This window comes from Mobula birostris, chromosome 32, assembly GCF_030028105.1.
Source record: "Mobula birostris isolate sMobBir1 chromosome 32, sMobBir1.hap1, whole genome shotgun sequence".
In the NCBI taxonomy this organism is placed as follows: domain Eukaryota; kingdom Metazoa; phylum Chordata; class Chondrichthyes; order Myliobatiformes; family Myliobatidae; genus Mobula; species Mobula birostris.
Window position 1 is genome coordinate 26,567,550 of NC_092401.1, and position 23,546 is coordinate 26,591,095.

Here is a 23,546-nt window from a genome sequence, read left to right on the forward strand (position 1 = left end):
GGAAGCAAGCCCTTCTCCAAACATCCTGAACGGTATTTCCATTTTCCTGTGCTTCACAAAAGCAGTGCCTCTATCAAACTGTGCAAAGTTCTTAAACTGACCAGTGGCATTCAGTAGCACCACCGTATCATACCACGTGCAGAGATCCAAACTGCATAAATTTGCCTTCAATTTCCTTTACAGCCACCTCAGGTCCATGAACAGACAACCCCCAGGTAAACATCATACTCGACTCAAGTGATCACACTCTGATCCACATTTAGCAAACTCATCACCGGGCGTTTTGATAACATACTCACCTACTTGCAGTACACGTTCTATGGCTCCCGTTTCCAATAACCTCAGCCCTTTGTTGAAAGGAACTTCACCGTCCTTCTCTCCTTCCTGACACTGATAGCTGAGTGATGAGTACATGCAGATTTCGCGTTCGTTTCTGGGAAAGGACCAGAAAATAATCCTCCTCTGAACTGGCTCTGGGATTCGAGAAAATCGCTCCTCTACCTAAAAATAAATGCACGCAAAAAAAAATTAACCATCTGCACCCTATCATTAGAAACCAGAACAATGACTAGTTCAAGAACCAAACTTAAAAAATAAGGTGGTAAGAAAACATTTCCAAAACGTGTTCCAATCTTCTAAGCAATCAATGTGAAATAAAATTCCAATTCCCTGCTTTCCAAAGGTGAAGAAACCACAACATGCAGGGAAACTCAGCACAATAATTACTGGCAACTATTAATTTTATCAGCTCTACTGCTCACTCAAAGGATCCCAGCAATATCATAAAAACTCCAGTTGTAAATACTAGCTACGCTCGCCTGTCAGAAACCATAGTAGTTAATTTTAAGCAGCTTGCTTGTACAAACAACCATCCCATCTCACCAGAGAATAACTAATTCAAAGTAATTTGGGAAACACGAAGACCATCATTTGGCCATTCTTTGCACCCATTATGTATAATTTAACCTGTTGTGGACTCCACCTGAACCATGAATAGAAATGGCAGAGATTTTCTCTTCATTCGCTGGCATTTCATACCCAAGCCTTTTAGCACAATCACCACCAGAGTCTGGACAAGTTTCTTTAACTGCACGCTTTCTAAACTGAGCACTACCTTGCCTAAATTGGGTATTATTCTAGGTCTTAAAACTGAGTTCTAAGACATAGAATATTACAGCATAGTACAATGCTGTGCTGACCTTTTAAGCCGTAAAATTAGACTAAGATTGAATTGGGGGCAAAGGACCTATTTTGTGCTGTATCTCTAAACAATAAGATCGATCTAACCATTCCCTCCTACATAGCCCACCGTTTTTCTTTCAATGTGTCTACCTAAAAATCTCTTAAATATCCGCAATGCATCTGTCTCTACCACAAACTTTGCTGCAGTGTTCCACGCACCACCACTCCAGTAAAAAAAATCAACTGTTTACTTTCATCCAATGATCTTAAGATTCCACTAGTACCTCAAAAATAGTTGTCAAAAGTGCAAACCAGCAAAAAAAAACTTCCACTAGAACTAAATCTGGCATTAGAAAATCAGATCATGCCAACGTTAGTGTTTATACCTGAAGGTAAGTTGAAGTATTATCTGTGAGCACTGACTACAATAGTTCAAATCTCTCTTGACCACAAGCTACAGTCTTAACCCTCTTAGGCGAAACAACTTAGATCTTCAGTGAAGGAATTTGATACAACTATGTTGGGAAATCATACAACATTAACAACAGTCTAAGTAGTGGACTGTTACCAAACAGACCATGAAACATTACATTTCAATTTATACAGTCATGCAATATTCTCAATGCGTCACCTCGAATAAGCTCCCCATTCTGACCAATGGTATCACTGGTGCTTAACATTCTCTGCATTTGCAAACATGAACATTAACTGCATTGATTTGTTCTCACCACAGCTGAAGTACCCGCCATGATTCCCCACCAATGTTCCAAAACAGCAAGATTTTAAATGAAAGGAAATTATACCTTGTTACTGTCAAAAAAGTGCAATTTACAGCTTGTTAAAATTTCAAGTAGCAAATGCTCTAGCAAGACAACTTAAACATTACACTAAAATAACCTGCAGTGAAAGGGAATACAAGGTGGATTAAAACAACAATCACCTGCTTGTGAATTTCTGGCAACCCTATGATGGGCACAACCCTTAATCTCCTTGATGTCTCCCATTACTCTTAAGCATCAGCTATGGCTCAGTTTGTCATAAAACCATAGACAGAATTCAGCCATTCCACCCATCAAGTCTATTCCACCTTTCGATCATGGCTGATTTATTTTTCCTCTCAACCCCATTCTTCTCCACACAACCTTTTAACCCCTTACCAATCAAGCTACCAACCTCCACTTTAGTACTCTCACCCAGTCACAAAATTTAGAGGGTGGGGTTCAAGGCCAACTCAGAAGGTTTGAGCACCAAAGCAATGTCCACACTTCAGTGTAAAACAGGGCAAGGACTCTACAAGCAGATGAGTTGTTAACATAAGGACACCTCTCTGAGAGAATGTCTTAGTAGCCAATATCTGTACCCCAAGTTAATGTCACAGAGATGTTTTGGTAAGAGCCAAAAGGAGTTTACTGCGTGCAAACTGACTGCTGCATTTTCCACCCTGCCACATACCGCATTGGATTTGATGAATGAGACAAGCATGCTAACCAACCTGTGTCTGCCAGTCCCGTCCCACATACAGCACACAGTCAGCAACACGACAAGAAACCATAAACCATGTTGTTTTTCTTGGAAATTTCTGCTTTGAAGTGGAAAAGCTTTGTTATTGTTCTTAGTCACTGCAGCTTCAATAGCCTTCGAAGAGAGTGCCCAGTTGTGGGATTGGTACATCCAGGGAAGGAGGTGGCTGAAGGAGTGGGACAGCTGATTGTATTTTTATTTTCACGCCCACTCAATTGCACAGTTAACCCACTTTCTGCAGCAGTGATTGTTTTTAGATACTTAAATATACAAAACAGAGTCTACATCACACAGTGACCGAAAACATCCATCCCTACTCCACACTGTCCCAACAAACAATAACAGACACGACCCTCAAAGCACACGTCTTTTTCCCTTCCCCCAAAACACAGGACAAACAAGTCATTGACTATTATGAAACAGATCATTTTTAAGTTATAGCATGGTAACAGGTCCTTCTGACCCAATGAGACTCTTGTGACCCACAGTTTCTGGAATGTGGGGAGGAAACCGGAGCACCCGGAGGAACCCATGCAGTCACAGGGAGAACATACAAACCCCTTATAAACAGCAGCAGGAACTGAACCCAAGTCGCATTACGCTAACTATCATGCTTCAGATTACTTCTGGCTTAGTACTTTTGACAGATTGAAATTACAGTGCATACAGAACTAAAACATAGTTGGACTGATGTGTCATAAATTTATTACCAGTGTGGTTTAACACAAATTTATTAGTTTGACTAAAGAGGAGGATATTCCCACCAAAAATCTGAGCCCTTTATCTGATCAGTTTAAAAGATCCACTACGGGAACTGACAAACAGCAAAAAGGTCCAGATCAGTATTTCAGCCGAAGGCAGAATTTATGTGGTCTCCATCTCTTTTACACCATAAATTAATGTTTAAATATCTAACACAAACTTCAGGCAATAGTCCTTGTTTTAATCATAGTCTGAATCATGACTATCCTGAGCTACTTTCAGACCCTCTATGGGGCAAATATTCACACCCACACCCTGGGGGAGATTAAATGGGAAAAAGAGGGGGTGGGTAAAAATAGTCAGATGGAAACAAAAAAAAATCACTCCCACCCTTGCTGACACACACACCTCTTGAATATAGTTCCTGTGGAAACAATACTAGTCTTCACAGACAAACCTGTACCGCCTTGCAGGCAGACAAGAAACTCATATTCCATCAACAACTACACACGTACCAGACTTAGTAGAGTCAAACACATTTCAGAACACGAATTAAAATCAACTAATTTTCCATCAGTGGCTTCCTGAAAACAAAAAGAGCCTTTTCTCCAAGTTACAGTCATATTTCGTATAAACAAACTTGCACAAGACTGGTATCACAAACAATTCTATTAGTCAGTTAATTATATTTTAGTCGCTTCTTTACAATCACGTACAGAAGAAAGCCCTTCCTTTCCTCAAACTACGATCTTCATTGTTTGGAAAGGGCACTGTGCAAATGATGTCAATACAAAAAAACCAAAACGGTCAATTAAAAGTACTTTGCTAAACTGGTTTGCAGTAATTTACAGCGAAATAACTATACCGGCTGGTTTTTGTTCTCTGTTGAACCACAAAACAAAGATTACAAAATACCAAAGCCGTTTACCAACTCTGAACAACGAAATTAGCTACAGATACCAGTCAGTGCCACAATTACTGTAGCCGGTATCAATTGTGGGTGCCAGTCTTTATATTAAGCCGAAGAATACGCAAAAACCATAAAGGGGAGGGTGGGAGCTAGAAAGAATAGAAAAACTGAAGGAACTGCTCAGTTACAATTATTTAAAAAACGATGGTGTGGGTTTAAAAAAAAGTGTTTGACAAATCTGTCTGCGTTCCCTTTAAACTCAGTATGTAGTATCTTTCACCATAACACCCCAAGCAATTCACACTCAATTTCTTACCTCCTCTTCAATTTCCTCATCTCCCCAGTCACCGCTCCGATTTCCCATTCCCTTCTCACACCAGATAAACATTAATTGAAAGTTGGGGGAATTAAAATAAAAGATTTTAAATCACAGTGCAGCGTAACCACCAAAATACATACATTTCAAAATAATGATATAAAAAAAAGGAGGCTAGTCCGGGCAGAATAAAGTAACTAAAAGCAGCCAGGTTTATGAAAGCAACGAACAATTCCCAAGTCTAAGGAGCAAATACATAATAAAAAAAATAAAAGCAATTAACATCACAGGATATAAATCTTCCAAAACAAAGAGAGGAAAGAAATTTGAGGAGTGAAAATAAAATTGATTGAAGCTTTCTATTTGGTGCGAAAGTTGGGAAGGGGGGGCGTCTGTTGGGCTGGAGCTGCAGAGTGACAGCTCAGGGTTTATTGCCTATTGTTTTCAGCCCCTCTCCACGCCATCCCCCTTGTTTACTGAGGTGATTTATTTTTAATTCCCTTATTTGCAGCGTCCACACTGCTCACCTGCTCGAAGGGCCATTTCTCCGCCACTTTCTTGGCACTAATGTCCAGCAGGGTGTCGGGCCGCTGGGATCTGCCGTGGCCCGGCTTTGTCTGGGCCGCTCTCATCGTCCCTGTCGCCCCACAGTTCCCGAGGCACGGCCGCTTCGCCGGCGGCTCCCCCCGTACGTCCGCCATCGCCGACAACTCCTCTCTCGCAACTGACCGCACGCCGGCTCCCAGCGCTCCCTTTTATATAGCCGCCGCCGCTCCCGCCTCCCGCCCGCTGCCATTGGCCCAGCGCCGCCGCCTCCTCGTTCTTCATTGCCCCCGGCCCTCGTCGGTCAATGAGGAGCACCCCGCCTCCGCGTCATGAACATGTCAATCGCCCCTTGGCCCGCCCTCTACTTCAACTATTGGATGTCCAAGTTTCAATCACATGGAGATTCCCACCCTTCCAGAGCCAGGAAAATTAATAATGTCTATTATTGCAGACTGACTCAAACATGCTTGTCTGGGACAGTCTAGGCTTGGGCATTTTAAATGATTAACAGACAGGATCTGAATCTTGGAATAATCCCTCTGAAAAGTTATCTGAACTAAATAACAGTTGCCAAATTTAATTTAAGACCTAAAATAAAGTGGGCTTTAGACATTGGGGATAGTGAGGATAAGACCATAAGATACAACAGCACAATTAGACCACCCGGTCCATCAAGCCCACTACTCCATTCAATTGTGAGTCATTTTTTTTACATTCCCATTCTTCCAGCTTCTCCCTGTGATTCTTAAATCTCTTACCAATCAAAAACCTATCAATCTCTGCCTTAAATAACCCAATGATTTGGCATCCACCGCCCTCTGTAGCAACAAATTTCACAGATTCGCCATCTTCTGACTGAAGAAATTCCTCCTCATCTCAGATATAAAGGAGAATCCGTTTATATTGATGCTGTGCCCTCAGATCCTAGTCTCCTACTAATGGGAACATCCTCTCCACATCCACTCTCAGAAGTAAAAGGCTGAAGCATTAGATAAATTGCTAGAGGAACTCAGCAGCTCAGCAGATGCAAAGGGGATGTTCACCATTTTTGTTTACACCCTGCAACACGACTGTGGTGTTCAAAGGTGCTTACCAATATCAGCAGTCAAATATCAAATGCCATAAGACATAGGAGCCGAATTAGGCTATTCAGCCCATCAAATTTGTTCTGCCATTTCATCAAGGCTGATTTATTATCCTTCTCCAACCCATTCTCCTGCCTTCTCAGGGATGTTCTTCTATTCTGAGGTTGTGCCCTCTGGTCCTAGACTCCCCCAGTAATGGAATCATCCTCGCCACATCCACTGTATCCAGGTCTTTCATTATTTACTAGGTTTCAATAAAATCTACCTTCATTTTTCTAAACTCCAATGGGTGTCAAACACTCCTCATACATTAACCGTCGAAGTTTGGTACATTGAAACATTGACAGTCCCTTTGCTCACACAGGTGCAAAGTAGGCAGTCAAGAAACAAAGAAACAAAAAAAAAACTAACTTCAGAAACTGTAAATCTAATATAAGAATATAAAATGTTGGGAATATTCAGCGGATCAGACTGCTCCTATGAGAAAAGAAGTTGAGCCAACTTACCCAAGCAATAAGTCAGCCTTTGACAAGTGGAAGAGAGAAAACTAACGAGCAAAATTAACCCAAGTTTGTGCCCAGAACAATCTTAGAATCATCAAAAGAGAGCTCAAAGTTTGGGTCACTGATTTTATCTTATCATTTATGCTATAACCTGCTTTTAATATGATATTTAAAAATCTAGAATTTTGACAGCATGTTGATAACATAAATTTCAATTTATTTAGACAATTTACAGATCTTTTACCAGCTGATATACTCGATTCTTTCCATTTTCCCTTGCAATTTCTTATAATATGTGCCAAATGAGATTTGGTATGTCACCAATGACTCTTGCAAATTTCTTACAGAAACTTTGCAGGTATACCATAGATGTGATGCAACCTCACACAACCAAGGTCACAGCCTGACCGTGATAGAAAGTTCAAACCTAATGCATGTGATACATAAAATACTCTACAGAGGTTGCAGATTAAGAGAAAGATCATTATTGCATATCTCATTCCACTGTAATTCAAATCATACTGTTTTGTGGGGAACACACATTCCAAAGTAACAGCTTTTGTCTGTAAACCATCAAAATAGAAACACGGGGATAGGATGAGTTCATTAAGGCCCTGAAGCCTTTCTGACGTTCAGTTAGATCATGGCTTTCCAGTTGCACTGTTCCCACCTCTCTTAGATACTTTTACCTACTGATGATCTTACACTTTCAGTTGAAAAGGTGAAAACCTTAGCTTCCACAAACTTTTCCGGACAAAAGTGTCAGGTTTTCATAACCATACATGTGAAAAGATATTTCCTAATTTCATGCCTTAGTAACCCAGCTCAGAAATGGAGATCATGCACCTTTCTCCTGGATTTCCTCATGACAGGAAATAGCTTCTCTCTATTCTACTGAATCTCTTAATCACTGAACCACTTTGATGAGATCACCCCTTGGTCTCCTAAAGGGAACATAAATCAGGTTTTTTTTTAATCCTTTTAAGCCTTGATAGCCTTCCCAAGGTTAATATCCTTCCTGCCCAAAAATGAAGATATTTGAGATGGATTTCTATCACTTGGGTTATTGAAGCTTAACCAAGGCCCTACACACTAAAGCATTATGTTGTAATTTCTGTATTGAAATGGCGCTTAGACAGGGCAGGATTTCATGAGTGTTCCTGATTGCCATTTATATTATTTAATGAGATGCACATGGACATCCAAATCCAAACAATAAGAAACCACTGGAGTACTGCATGCAGTTCTGGTCACCACACTATAGAAAGGACGTGATGCATTGGAGAAGGTGCATAGGAAGTTCTCCAGGATGTGAACTGGACGTTAGACCACACTTGTAGTATTGTTTTCAGTTCCAGTTGCCTCATTAAAGGAAGGATCAGGAAACTTTAGAGAAGAAGGTGCAGAGGAGATTTATCAGAATGCTGCCTGGATCAGAAAGCATGTCTTATGAGGATAGGTTGAGTGAGCTAGGGCTTTTTTCTTGGGAGCGAAGGAGAATGAGAGGCAACTTGATCGAGATGTACAAGATGATAAAGAGCATAGACAGAGTGGATAGCCAGAGACTTTTTCCCAGGGTGGAAATAGCTAATACTAGTAGGCATAATTTTAGGCCAAATGAAGCAAAGTATAGGGGCAGGGCTGTCAGAGGTAGGCTTTTTTAAACACAGAGAGTAGTGAGGACATGAAATGTGCTCCTGGAATAGTAGTAGAGGCTGAAACATTAGGCATGTTTAAGATAGGCACATGGATGATTGAAAAATCTATGGCTATGCTGGAGAAAAGGGTTAGATTAATCTCAAAGTAGGTTAAAAGGTCGGCATAATATCATGGGCTGAAGGGTCCGTATATTGCACTGAGCTAGACTGTTCTATAGTCTATGTTCCATGTTTCCTAAGATAGAGTGCTTCATTTAGGAGGAGAGACTGAGATTACTTTGTCAGAAGGGAGGAGGCTCTAGGGGGAACCTGATGGGCACATAGATTTAATTTAGGACTTAGAAGGCATCTGAGTCTTTTCATCCAGAGGATGGTTGGAACCTGGAACAAACTGTCTGAAACTGTCTGTCACAATATTTAAACATTTAGTTAGCTACTTGAAACCCAATGTGCAGAAGGCTTTAGACCAAGTACTGGTAAATGGGATTAGATTTAGTTAAGATGGCACTAAGCTGCAGGCTCCATCAAGATCTGAGGCCGAAGGTCACTGTGTGATGACACTTGCAGGCTGCCCCCAACACATCACGAGGTGTGTTGGTTGTTAATGCAGGACACCTTTCACTGTAGGTTCTGACGCAGATGCAATAAATAAATCTGAATCTGAATATGAATTAGGACAAATGGTTACTTGATGCTCAGCAGGCACATAATGGGCCAAAGGGCCTGTTTTTGTGCTGTAAAACTCTATGACACCATGATATTCCCTGTAACACACACAAAGTGCTGGAAGTTGGCTAACAAAATGAACGACTCCCATCCACCCTGTACATTCTCTTCTCCCCTCTTCCGTCTGAATAGATGCAAAAGCCTGAAAGCATGTACCATCAGGCTCAAGGACAGCTTCTACCTCAGTGTCATCAGACCACTGAATGGTTCTCTAGGACGATAAGATGGACTTCTGACCTCACAATCTACCTCGCTATGATCTTACACTTTGTTCACCTGTACTGTACTTTCTCTGTAGCTGTTACACTCTAATCTGCATTCTGTTATTGTTTTACCTTGTACTGCCTCAATGCACTGTTGTAATGAATCCATCTGTATGAAAAGTAAGCAATATGAGGTTTGCACTGAACCTCGCCAATGTGACAATAATGAACAATTTACCAATTCCATTTCCCATTCCTTTGCCCAATAAGCTGAAGATCTCCAGCCATGAGGTCGTCTCACACTCGGGAGCTGCCTTGTTGCTATTTCCATTTCCAAGCAACAGCATCAGCACCTGAAGGGCAGACAGCTCTACAAAGACCTCAGATGCAAATTGTGACCACAGTGTTGTCACTTTTAAGCCCATCATCCACAGATCTAATTTCCTCTGATGAATGGACATGTAGATTTTTTTTTATTTATTTGGAATAGTGGAGATTGAAGACAGATTTCACCAAGAAGTAAAACGAAAAGATAAAATGTTCCCAAAGAAAAGACCCACTTCTCTTCGACAGTTGCTAACCATGGGACATACAGTGTGTAGATTCAAGGTAAACTTCAGAAAGATTTAGAGAGTTCAAGAATTTCTTTACACCCAAAGAGAAGGCACACATTCAATGTTTTAGGACGAGCTTCTTCCCCTCTGCCATCAGATTTCTGAAAGGACAATCAACCCGTGTACACTACTTCACTACTTTTTTCTCTATCTTTTTAAACTACTTATTTAATTTAATATCTTTCTGATTGTAAATTTATAGTCTTGTTACGTATTGCATTGCACATATGGTCGGTGATATTAAACCTGATTCTGATTCTGAAGTGAGACGGAATTGGAGTATGCTGCCTGAAGAAGGTGGGGGAATACAGGCACATTTAAAAGTTACTGAATCAGTACCCAAAGAGCTGTGACACGCAGGCCGGAAGTCTGAAAGTGGCAAGCGAGATTAGTCTAAAGGGGCAGCACGATAGCATAACAGTTACTGTAATACTATTACAGCACCAGCAACATGGGTTCAATTTCCACTGCTACCTGAAAGGAGTTTGTATGTTCTCGCTGTGATTGTGTGGGTTTCCCCCGGGTGCTCGGGTTTCCTCCCACATTCCAAAGACATGCAGGTTAGTAAGTTAATTGGTCACAGGGTGTAACTGGGTGGCACAGGCTTGTTAAGTTTGAACGGCCTGTTACCATGTTGCGTCTCCAAATAAAGTAAATAGGTAGACATATGGATGATAGAAAAATGGAGGGCTATGTAGGAGGGAAGGGTTAGATTGAACTTACATAGGTTTAGGACTGAATACCCTCAAATGAACTTATTTTTATAATTATTTTATACAGCACGGTAACAGGCACTTCCGGCTCAATGGGTTTGTGACACCTCAATTATACCCCATGTGACCAATTAACCTACTAACCCACACATCTTTAGAATGTGGGAGGAAACACACACGTGCTCAGGAGGAGAACGTACAAACTCCTTACCGTCGGTAGTGGAATTGAATCCAGGTTGCTGGCTCTGTGACAGCGTTACACTAACCTCAATGCTACTGTGCTGTCCCTTTATATTAATCTTACTTGCCAGTTTCTGGCTTCCAGCCCTGTGGGTTACAGCACTTTGAGAACTGATTCAGTAACTGCACTCTCCACCCATTCAAGCAATACCCTCTCATTTAAAGAATTTCCTAAACTCTCTTCTAAATCTTTCTAAAAATGAGCTTAAATCTAAGCTCCACGGTCACTGACCGTCAAAGGGAAATGGGTCTTTTCTTCAGGAACATTTACCTTTTTGTTTCACTCTTTGATTAAAGTGGTGTCCCCAAACTGTAACTGAAGAGAGCAAACCGGTGCTTTTGTTCCACAGAAACCCACAGGGTCAAGCATTCCTACAGCTGTCCTCCTGACGTCATGCTTCCTGACAGTGAAGACAGTGCAGTTCTTCTGTTGCAGTCAGAGCCTCATTGCTGTGGTTACACTGGGCCCTACTCTAACTTCTGAGACTTGATGAGCTCTCCCAATAATCTCCATTCCCTTATCGTACAAAAAGATGACGACGCAAAAGCATTGCCTGATGACATAAACATCAATTTCTCCTACTTCTGGTGGCTTCTGCACCCTCCCCCTTCTCTCTTTTCCCACTCCCCATTCTGACTCTCCTCTTTACCCTTCTCTTATCCTCAGCAGCTCATCACCTCCCTCTGGTGTCTCTCTCCGGTCCCCTTTTCCCATGGTCCACTCTCCTTTCCTGCTGCATTCCTTCTTCTTCAGCCCCTTCCACCTATCCCCTCCCAGCTCTTTACTTCATCCCCCCCACCCACCCACCTTCTGCCTCACCTAGCACCTGCCAGCTTGTAGTGCTTCCCCTCCCCCCCCCTTCTTATTCTGGTTTCTTCCCCCCTCTTTTCCAGTCCTGATAAAGGGTCTTGGCCCAAAATGTCGACGACGGGGATCTGCTGATTTCCTGTGTTCTGTAACACACCTGGCTGTGGTTCGTCACAGGAACATTGATGCACTTGAGGAACCCGGGAACGAGGTGTGAATAACTGGTAAAGATGAGACGAGGGCAGAGCGGCTGATAAAAAGTACAGTACACAAAAGGCATACCTCTCACACCTTCCAGCACAATGTGCAAACTGCAATCAGGAAGCTGATATCGAAGAAGCTGTTTGTTCTCCTTCCTTCTTAGAGAGAATCAGCGTACCCAGCTGGATAAATGCAATACGCTAGTCCCTGAATATCCCTGAGCAAGCCTGTGAAATGAAAAGTAAACCAAAAGAGGCCTGGAGACTAGTCTTGGAGCATTTGCTTTTACTGAGGGTGATAATGACGCGCAAAGGAAAGTGAGAGAGTTACGAAAATAAACAGGAAAATAATGAGAGACAACTATAAAAACCAGAGCAGTTAAACATTCAGGCAAAGACTTTATTTTTAAAACTTTGACAATCTTCTATAAATGCAGGTTGGAGGGTGTCCAAACTGGCTTCATCATGGCCTGGTATGGAAACAACAAAGCCCAGGAACAGAGAAGTGGTGGATACAGCCTAGACAACCTAATAAAAGGTCTCAGCCAAAATATCCACTCTTCATTCCCTCTATAGATGCTGAATTCCTCCAGCATTTTGTGCCTTACTCTGGATTTTCAGCACCTGCAGAATCTTTTGTGTTACAGACAAAGCCCTCCCCACCACTGGGCACATTTCCAAGGAACGTTGCCACAAGAAAGTAGACCCATCATAGAACATCCCCACCATCCAGACCAAGCTCTTGTTTCACTAACAACATCAGGCAGGAGGTACAGCAGCCCTAGGTCCCAGACCACCAGGTTCAAGAACAATTATTACCCTACAACCATCAGGCTCCTGAACCAGTTTGCATAACTTCACTCATTGCAACTCTGAACTGATTCCACAACCTACTGGTTCGCAGTCAAGGAATCTACAACTCATGTTCTCAGTATTGTTTTATTTTATTTTGCACAATTTGTCAGTCTTTGTCTATATACAGTTTTTCATATATTTTATTGTATTTATTTTCCCTTAAATGCCTGCAAGTAAATGAATCTCAAGGTACTATATACTGACACATAGTCATAGTCATACTTTATTGATCCCGGGCGAAATTGGTTTTCATTACAGTTGCACCATAAATAATTAAACAGTAATAAAACCATAAATAGTTAAATAGTAATATGTACATTATGCCAGGAAATAAGTCCAGGACCAGCCTATTGGCTCAGGGTGTCTGACCCTCCAAGGGAGGAGTTCTAAAGTTTGATGGCCACAGGCAGGAATGACTTCCTATGACGCTCTGTGTTGCATCTCGGTGGAATGAGTCTCTGGCTGAATGTACTCCTGTGCCCAACCAGTACATTATGTAGTGGATGGGAGACATTGTCCAAGATGGCATGCAACTTGGACAGCATCCTCTTTTCAGACGCTACCGTCAGAGAGTCCAGTTCCATCCCCACAACATCGTTGGCCTTACAAATGAGTTTGTTGATTCTGTTGGTGTCTGCTACCCTCAGCCTGCTGCCCCAGCACACAACAGCAAACATGATCGCACTGGCCACCACAGACCCATGGAACATTCTCAGCAGCGTCCGGCAGGTGTTAAAGGACCTCAGTCTCCTCAGGAAATACAGACGGCTCTGACCCTTCTTGTAGACAGCTTCAGTGTTCTTTGACCAGTCCAGTTTATTGTCAATTTGTATCCCCAGGTATTTGTAATCCTCCACCATGTCCACACTGACCCCCTGGATGGAAACAGGGGTCACCGGTACCTTAGCTCTCCTCAGGTCTACCACCAGCTCCTTGGTCTTTTTCACGTTAAGCTGCAGATAATTCTGCTCACACCATGTGACAAAGTTTCCTACCGTAGCCCTGTACTCAGCCTCATCTCCCTTGCTGATGCATCCAACTATGGCAGAGTCATCAGAAAACTTCTGAAGATGACAAGACTCTGTGCAGTAGTTGAAGTCCGAGGTGTAAATGGTGAAGAGAAAGGGAGACAAGACAGTACGCTGTGGAGCCCCAGTGCTGCTGATCACTCTATCCGACACACAGTGTTGCAAGCACACGTACTGTGGTCTGCCAGTCAGGTGATCAAGAATCCATGACACCAGGAAAGCATCCACCTGCATTGCTGTCAGCTTCTCCCCCAGCAGGGCAGGGCGGATAGTGTTGAATGCACTGGAGAAGTCAAAAAACATGACCCCCACAGTGCTCGCTGGCTTGTCCAGGTGGGCATAGACACGGTTCAGCAGGTAGACGATGGCATCCTCAACTCCTAGTCGGGGCTGGTAGGCGAACTGGGTAGGTATTTTGATAATAAATTTACTTTGACGACTAATAACTTAAAATCTTCAAAGAAAGAGTTAGACATACAAGATAATATACTTCTGATTAGTTGTTCTATATTCCTTCCAGTTTCTCCTCCCTATCCCTGGGCTTCAGGCTTGCTGTATGAATGACGGTTGTGGCACAGAGGTGGAAAGGTGAACATTACTGGCTGTCTTTGGCCTTCAAAGCTTGGTTCCAAGTACTCAGGTTACAAGTACAAATGAGCAGGGGTAGGCCACTCAGCCCCTTAGGGCCGCGCACTAATCAACAGGATCACGGCCAATCCACGCTGGCCCATTTCCTATTCTTATTCCAACATGCTGGTCCATGGCTTCCTCTATGATCATGATGAGGTCACACTCAAGCTGCAGAGGCAACACCTCATAGACTGTCTGGGTAGCCTCCAACATGAAAATCAATTTCCCTAACATCCAGTAATTTCTCTCCTTCCCCGTTCTCACTTTTTCCATTTTGGCTCTCTGCTCACCCCTTCTCTTCTCCTCACCTGTCTATTACCTCCCTCTGAGGCTCCTCCTCCTTTCCTCTCTTCCATGGTCCACAGTCCTTTCATTCTGCACCTACCACCTCCCTGCTTGTCACTTCATCCCCAGGCACTCATCCCCCACAAAGCCACCGTTCCTCACCTGATCTCACCAATCACATGCCAGCTTGCACTCCTGTAACTTCCCACCACTTTCTTATTCTAGCTTCTGACCCCTTCTTTTCCAGTCCTCATGACGGGTCTCAGTCTGAAACATTAACTGTTTATTCCCTGCCATAGCTGCTGCCTGACCTGTTGAGTTCCTCCAACATTTTGTGTGTGGGTCTCAACTCCTCTTTCTGCATCAATTCTCCATAATGCTGAATTCCTCAATCTTTCAAATACTTCACCATCCTCAGGGGTAGAGAATTCCAAAGATTGACCACTCCCGAGAGAAGGCATTTCTAACTACTTCAGTTTTAAATGACGGGCTAGTTGTTTTGTAGTTTTGTTCTCGTGCTCATAACACTTCCAGTTGAGAAAATATCAAGCTGTCAAGACTCCTTAGGACCTTATCTGTTTGGATCAGATCATTCCAGGGCATACTTATCCAAACTACCCAACCTCTTTTGTTAGGACAAACCTCTTATCCCAAGAACTGCCACTAATACTACTGTATTCTCTTTTATATAATGGGAGCAAAACAGTACACGGTATTCCAATTCACATTGGAATACCTTGGGTAGCTGTAACAAATTTCCTTATTCTTAAACTCCAATCTGTTTACAACAGGACAGCACAATAGCGTAATACTTTACAGCACAAGTGATTTGGGTTCAATTCCTCCCACGTCTGTACGGAGTTTGTACTTTTTCCCTGTGACTGTGTGGTTTCCTTTGGGTGGTCCAGTCTCCTCACACATTCCAACAATACAGTATATGGGTTACGGCTAGTTAGTTGTAGGCATACCATGCTAGCACTGGTAAAATGGTGACACTTGCAGGCTGCCCCAGCACAATTCTCTGACTGTGTTGCTCAGTGATGCAAATGACGCATTTCACTGTATGTTTCAATGTTTTGATGTTCCTGTGACAAATAAAGCTAACCTTCAAAACTAATCTTTAAACTCCAATCTCTTCATAATAAAACCAACATGCTATTTGTCACTTCAACTATTTGTTGGACCTGTCTCCTAATTTTTTTTTTGTTTTATTCACTGGAACACATAGATACCTCTGAATTCACTCATTTACGGTCTCTCTCCATTTAGATAATAATCTTGTTTTTGATTCCAGTTAGCGTAACATTATTACAGCACCTGCAATCGCTGATCTGGGTTCAATTCCTGCTGCTGTTTATAAGGAGTTTGTACGTTCCCCCCATGATCATGTGGGTTTTCTCCCATATTCTAAAGATGAACAGGTTAGGGTTGCTAAGTTGTGGGCATGCTACGTTAGTGCTGGAAGCATGGCAAAACATGCGGACTGCCCCCAGCACATCCTTGGACTGTGTTGGTTGTTGATGCAAGTGACACATTTCACTGGATGTTTCGATATACATGTGACAAATAAAGCTAATCTTTATAAATATTCGTCGTCAACGTGGCTATCCCTCGAGGTCGAGGATGATGGTCTTCATTCTAAAGAAGTGGCCCACAGAGTGAAGACACCTGTCCGTGTATTTGTTTAACGTGTACTTGATGTTGCACTCCAAGAAGCACACGATACTTCACAAATCCATCAACTGATTCCAATGGCATGGAAACCACGACTATTGGAGCTGGTGGATTTGTTGCAGCCTTCATCCGCCTTCACAGCCGTTGAGTTCGAAGTAACTTCGTCCGCCTGTTCCACCGTTGAGGTCTTGGTTGGATTGTTCTTTGTCAGGGACCTCACCCTCGACCTACCGCCATGGGTGACCCTACCAGGAGCATAGCTCCAGACAGCATTGCTCTCGAGATCACAGGACCACACAAGCTTCTCCACCGCGACAAGGTGACAATCCACGGAGAATATCATAGTGGCATTCAAAAGACTTTTAGACAAACACATGAACATGAAATGCATAGAGGAATATGGATGATGTGTAGGGAGAAAGGATTAAAGTAAACTGGCATCATGTTCAGCACAGACAATGGGCCTGTTCTTCTGCTATTCTGTTCTATGGACAATTGAAGGTAGCCAATTGAGCTACAAACCTCCACGTCTTTTAGTCTTTAAGTCCGGAAGCAGGGTCTCGGCCTGAAACGTCGGCTGTTTACTCTTTCCTATAGGTGCTGCCTAATCTGGTGCGTTCTTCAGCATTCTGTGTGTGTGGCTACGTCTTTGGAAATGTGGGAAGAAAGTGGAGCACCTGGAGGAAGCCGTGTAACAGGAAGAACATGTAAACTCCAGACATTCAGTATTAGAGATCAGGACTGAACCCAGGCAACTGGAGCTGCGGTCACAGGGAGAACATGTGACGTCCATACGTTCAGTCTTGGAGATGGGGATTGAACCCAGGTGTTTGGATCCATGAGGCTGCAACTCAAATAACTGCCATGTGGCTGCCTGTGGCTCTTACTTTGGCCTTTAGGATACCAATCAGCACATATCTTGACCTTGCCCCTATCATAATCAATACCTACTTGTTTCCACAGTGGCCAGTATCAAGCTGTAAGGCAATTTCCCCATGAGCAATAGAGCCAAACCCAACCTGCTGTCTTTCATTTGTCCTGGTGCATGGACCATGACATGGCAGACAGGTGAAAAATGGACCCTCAGTAAAAGGGTACGGGAACTAATTGATATACAGCACTGTGCTCGAAATGATGGGGTATGATTGCTGGTATTTTCTTTGTGTCTACTATCTGTCAGAATTGTTAAAATATTTTCTATGCTAAGCTCCATCTGTGACACGTGTTCTTTATTGATGAAATGCCAAACAGATGTAAGGATTTATTGATTGTACAAAGGAGCAAGCTACCACCACAAGCATAAAAATGGGCTAATTTTCATCCTTGAGGCATTTTGACCCAACCAAGTTTGAATTTGTTTCAACAGGGACAATTAGCGAAGGTTTTTTTCAATAACGATAGCCAATTAACAACACTGTTATGTCTCAACTGCCAACGCAGCCTTCCTTTCCATTGAAAGACTAAACCTATGTTTCTCATTTCCTCCTTGCATAGTTGAGAGATCGAGCTTAAGGAATAGGAATACTACTAGACCTTGTTAAGCCTGATCCTATGTACCTAGTCCGGCTCAGCCACTGAAACCTTCAGCATTGAAACCAGGTCAAATTTTCTCAGCCACCTGAGAAGATCCGATTTATCCATAATGATTCTCTTGAACATCAATGTGCATGAATTGAAAAGCCTACAAAAAGTAATAAATACAGCGCATCTAGCACAGGAAAAGCCCTCCCTACCATTGAACACATCTACAAAGAGCCCTGCCGTAAGAAAGCAGCATCCATCATCAATGACCCCACCATCTAGCCCATGCTCTCTTCTTGCTTCTGCCATTGGGAGGGCAGTATAGAAGCCTTAGGTCCCACACCACCAGATTCAGGAACAGTCAATACCCTTCCACCATCAAACTCCTGATGGATAACTTCACCCACCTCAACACAATTAACTGATTCCACAACTTATGGACTCACTCTCAAGGACTCTACAATGTATGTTCTCAATATTTTTTTTAATTATTAGGGTTTTCTTGCAATTGCACAGTTCGTCCTTGTCACGTTTGTGGTACTGGGAAGCCGAGTGGCCGTGAATAACACACGAGAGAGATGGAGAGGTGAGGAACAAGCATGCAGCTATTTGTTTTACTTCTCAGTCATTTACCCAGAATGCCTTCTCCCGTTACATTCAGTGTGCAATGCGGAGGGAAACTTGACAACAACTTGTAAGGGTAAAAATATACATGAATGCATAACTTGTCCCTACCTTCCCATTTTAAAGGTTTCTCCCCCTTCCCATTCAGCGGCTGAAGTATTAACATTCAATACAGTAATCAACAAATTCAACCAACAAGAAAAAATATTTTTTCTAAACTAGGGAAGGAGGGTATACTTCCTCTATTTCCAGACATAACTCCGGAGATTATTCTGCCTCATGTGCTGGGTGTTAGTCACTAGAGAGTCAATCTGTCTAGAGACCACTGGTTCCTATGAGGGTACAGACGACCCTCATTTCCCAAAAGTCATTTTATTTCTTGGTAGTGTATGTATAGTTTTTAGCTTGGGTACTGTACTGTCATTCAGAGGGCACATCAGAAAAATGGGTGAGTACTGGCCGTGTCATTTGGTCTTAACGGAGGTTCTGCAGCAGTCTCAGAATCCCGTCCAATTTTTACATCTTGATCGGCCAATTTGTGTTGGTTTTCAGTAGCCTCGGAAGTGAGCAAAATGCCTTCTCCAGATCCTGTGGTTACTACCAGCCTCCACTGCATATGACACAGGACCAGTTTATGCCACCACTGTCACAGTTATCCACTTTGTTCCAGAGATGTATGTCCAAACAAGTACTCTCTCTCCTGCTGTTAAATTTCTGTACTTCACTTGGCACATCTCTCTACTTGGATTTTCTGTTCATTTAGCACAATCTGTTTTCTGTTGTGGGGTGGGGGGGGGGTCTGAGCAGGTCAAGCCGGTTGCGAAGCTGCCTCTTCATTGACGCAGTTGCTGGAGCCATTTTGGTGGTGGCGTGAGGCGTGTTGTGGTATATCAGCAAAAAAGTGCTAAGATGCTGGTTGAGGGATTCATTTCCCACTGAAGTCTCCAGGGCTTGTTTCATTGTTTGTACAAATCATTCAGCAAGGCCATTAGTGGCTGGATGACATGTTGCTGACTTGATGTGCTGAATACCATTTGCTTCCATAAATGCCTTGAGCTCTTCAGACAGGCGTTGTAGGCTATCATCACTTACAGGCTGCTGAGGAAGCCCAGAATAGCTAAAGATGGAACGTAGCTCCTCAATGTGTTTTTCAGATGTACTGCTCTTTTTGATGGCAATGTCAGGCCATTTATTGTATGCGTCCACTACGACCAAGAACATGTGGCCTTCCACAGTTCCTGCAAAATCTATGTGAATCCTCTGCCATGTTTCTTCAGGCCATTCCCATGGATGCAAAGTAGAAAGTTGAGGAACTTTTCTCACTCACTGACAATATGGGCATGCTTTGGCCTTCTCTTCAATGGTTACATCCAGTCCTGACCACCAGGAGTAGTTGTGTGCGATTTCTTTCACATGCACAACTCCACAGTGTCCTGCATGTAGCTTGTGAAGCACTTTCTTTCTTGCTTGCTTGTACTGTGAGCTCCTTCCTTCAGACCTGGTAAGGTTTCAATTCTATGGTTGGCTCTCCTATCCATTCATGAATTACTATGCCAATACTTCAGAAAGAACATGGTCAGTACATGTGTGCTTCCAGACTTGTGCCACAGTGATCAGAGCTGTAGGTACTTCCTTGAAGGAAAAGATCTCTTTTCCGGTTGACTCTGGAGCAGTAACATCTAAGGAAAGTCTGGATAGCCTATCAGCGTTCAAATGGTGCTTGGACCTCCTATATTTATATTGTACTGATGTGACGATAGTAACAGTGTTTAAGTTGCATTTGACTAGCAACCAAGGAAGCAATGTCAAGGGGTGATAATCTGTCAGTAGTGTAAATCATCGACCAAAGTGAAATTAATGGAGTTTCTTAACTCCAAAGACAATTGAAAGTGCTTCTTGCTTGATCTGGGGATAGTAGCTTTCTGCCTTGCTTAATGTCTTGATGCAAAAGCATTTGAATAGTCTTCACCAAAGGCAAGACGTGTGAGATAATTATCCCCACAACACAGTGTTGTAAGCCAACTGCATGGGCAATGATGCGTTGAAGTGTGTGAGTGCTTCAGATTGTGACAAAGCAGATTTGACCTTTTTAAAAACCTCTTTACAGTGATCTGTCCATTGCCAGTGTGTTGATTATTTAAAGCTCATGAAGTGGCTTCAGCATGTGAGCTAGGTTAGGAACAAATCTTGTGTAGTATGCTAGTAGTCCTACGAAAGATCTTAATTGACTTACACACTGCAGTGGATTGCCTTCACCTTTGATGGTGGCCTGTAAAGGTCTGAGTTGTCGATCACATTACCCAAATATTGAATTGACAGTCGAAATAACTCACACTTGTCCTCCCGGGCCCTTAGTCCATATAACTTGAGTTTTTGTAGTGCAGCATCCAAGTTTTGTTGGTGCTTATGCTCATTTTCCCCAGTAATGAGTAAGTCATCCAAATAGCACTGCCCCCCAGTCAACCCGTTCAGGATCTGGTTCATTGCTTGGTGTAAAAGTGCGGGACGGGAGCCAACGTGATGCCAGACATAAGCTTTCGGTACCTGAATATTCCTTTGTGACTTACTATGATCAAAAGTTCCTGTGACTCTGGATCCACATGCTTGACACAGTCAATCTTGCTAAATGTCTGTCCTCCAGCCAATCCGGCAAAAAGATCATCAATGAGGGGAAGAGGGTATTCAACGTAAGAACCGTGTTGATGGTTATCTTAAAGTCTCCACAATGTCTTAAAGACACATCCATTTTTAGGACAGGAGCCACTGGAGTTGCCCATTTACTTTCACACGCTGGTTCCTCTGGACCGGTCTTCCACTTCAGCCTCTACCTTTGGCTTGAGGGCATATGGAATAGGTCTTGCCTTCAGGCATTTGAGTGTTTTGTCAGGTTTAACATCCAGCCTAACACTGATTCCTTTCATACTGTCCAGTTTTCCTTTGAATACTTCTGTATGTTTCTTCAATACCTCTTGTAGACCTCTGCTCCCAGCAATCGTGCACTTGGTGCTAGTTGACTTTGATCCTCTCCAACCACGAGCAGCCCAGAAGCACTGGATAACAACCTTTAACAATGTTCAGTGGAAGTTTCTTTCTCTGTTCATTAATCCCCACTACAACATGTACTACTCCCCTCAATGGAACAACCTCACAATTGTAAGTCTTTAAAGTCAACCTTGCTCCTTCTGGGGTGAGTTGCTGCAATTTCTCCTTGTGAACTATCTCTGACACCAGCGATATTGCAACACTTATGTCCACCTGCATCCTCACAGTGATTCCGTCCAACCGCTGGGTCACCCAACAGCCATCTTTGTGTCCCGAAACAGATAAAACACGCAAAGCTTCTTCAACCATAGAGTGAGAGTCACTCAGTCTGTTCTCAGTATGCTCCATCTTGTTCACATCTTTCTTTTTATTTCACAGGAGCGTTCAATATGTCCCCTTTTGCCATAGATTTGGCAATCTAAGTTCTTACACCAGCATTCTTTTGCTGAATTCACAGTCTTGCTAAAATGGTAACATTGGTTGCCAATAGGTGTCTTATTTGTAAAGTCAGTAGAAACTTTATGAACTTGGGAAGATGTGCTTAAATAGCTGTGCTTCTTTAGCTGCCATCTCCAGAGATGTACTAATCTCAATTGCCTTCTGTAATGTTAGTCTGTCTTCAGCAAGCAAACGCTTCTGAATTGCCTCAGTACGCAGACCACATACAAGTCTATCAAGCAATGTGTTATTCAGTGACTGCCCAAAATTACAGTGTTCAGACAATTGCTTCAGCACTGCTACAAACTGTGAAATAGCTTACCTTCCTCTTGATTCCTTTTATGAAATCTAAAGCTCTCAGCAGTAATCAAAGGTTAGTGTCCTTTAAGACTTTAACTATGTCCTCATAAAGCTTACAGGTTGCAGCAGACTGCATAATAAAGTAAAAGTTTTTACACCCATCACAGTCAAAAAATCATCTGAAATTTGATTTACCAATGCAAAAAATTCAAATCTTTCAGTATATGAACTCTGTTGCTTTGCTGTTTTGTCATACAGCCCCATACTTCCGAACATTGTTGTCATTCTCAAACACAATCACGTTCCAGAAAAGTTAACTAATCTTACCCATTTCTCTCTTTCCCGCTCTTACTTGTTTTATTTAATTTCCCTATTCTCCCCTCGGATTCTTCACTCATCACCTTTCCTGCAGCCATTTCCTCATGGCATGCTGCACCTTCTTCTTACTCATCCACATTACACAGCAGTACACCACCAGCGTTTCATGTGGATTTTTCTTGCCAAAGGGAACAGAACAATAAATATCACATAAAGATTTGTCACTTCATCACCAGATATTATGTTTGTGGTACTGGGAAGACAGGTAGCCATGACTAGCGCACTGAAGAGACAGAGAGATGAGGAACAAATGTGCAGTGGTTTTTTTGGCTTGTAAGTCATCTGCTCAGAATGCCTCCTCACATTACGCTCAGTATGTAACATATAGGGAAGTCTGATTAGCAACCTGTAAGGTTAAAAATATATGTAAGGGGTTTCATCTTTTATGTTACTGCGTAGGCTAATTAAAATGGCTTCTTTGTTATGTTATACTTGGGAATGCTTCTTTGTTATGTTAAACGCTGAGAAAGTTCTTGTGCTGGCAGTTTGTTTTGGATTATCTACTGATAAGAGGACAAATGAACCAATTGGGTTAGTTGTTATGTCTGTGGGTGTCTGTAAGAGATTGTATGCGCGGGGTTTTGGGGGAGAAAGCGGGAGAGACAGAGGATGGACCAGGTGCTGTGATGTCCGCTAATGGGGTTGGACCCCGAGCAGAGCGTTCGGCGAGGAGAGGAGACGGAGACGGACTCGTGTGGAGCGTCTGGTCAACCACCATTGTTGGTCCCAGGTGGCTGGTCGAAGTGGTCCGAGGGGTCACAGGGTGAAGAAGAAGGGTCCTGAGCTCCAACTGTTTCTGCATGAAGAGATTTAACTTTGATAAGTGTGCGCCTTTTATTTTCCT

General features: G+C 42.7%; 1 protein-coding gene across 4 annotated transcripts in view; it reads right to left on the reverse strand.

The window, feature by feature from the left end:
- Positions 1–23,546, reverse strand: part of LOC140191055 (zinc finger SWIM domain-containing protein 5-like) — a 171,751-nt gene that overhangs the window by 98,221 nt on the left and 49,984 nt on the right. For 2 of the 4 annotated variants that reach the window (XM_072248127.1, XM_072248126.1), the window contains exons 1-2: positions 5,159–5,349; positions 300–501 (exon numbers count right to left, since the gene is read on the reverse strand). In XM_072248127.1, the coding sequence (XP_072104228.1) occupies positions 300–501; positions 5,159–5,332 (376 nt within the window). In that variant the 5' untranslated portion in view covers positions 5,333–5,349. Of the gene's footprint in view, positions 1–299; positions 502–4,631; positions 4,683–5,158; positions 5,350–23,546 lie in introns of those variants that run through there. The other 2 variants (XM_072248129.1, XM_072248130.1) reach the window with 2 other exon arrangements.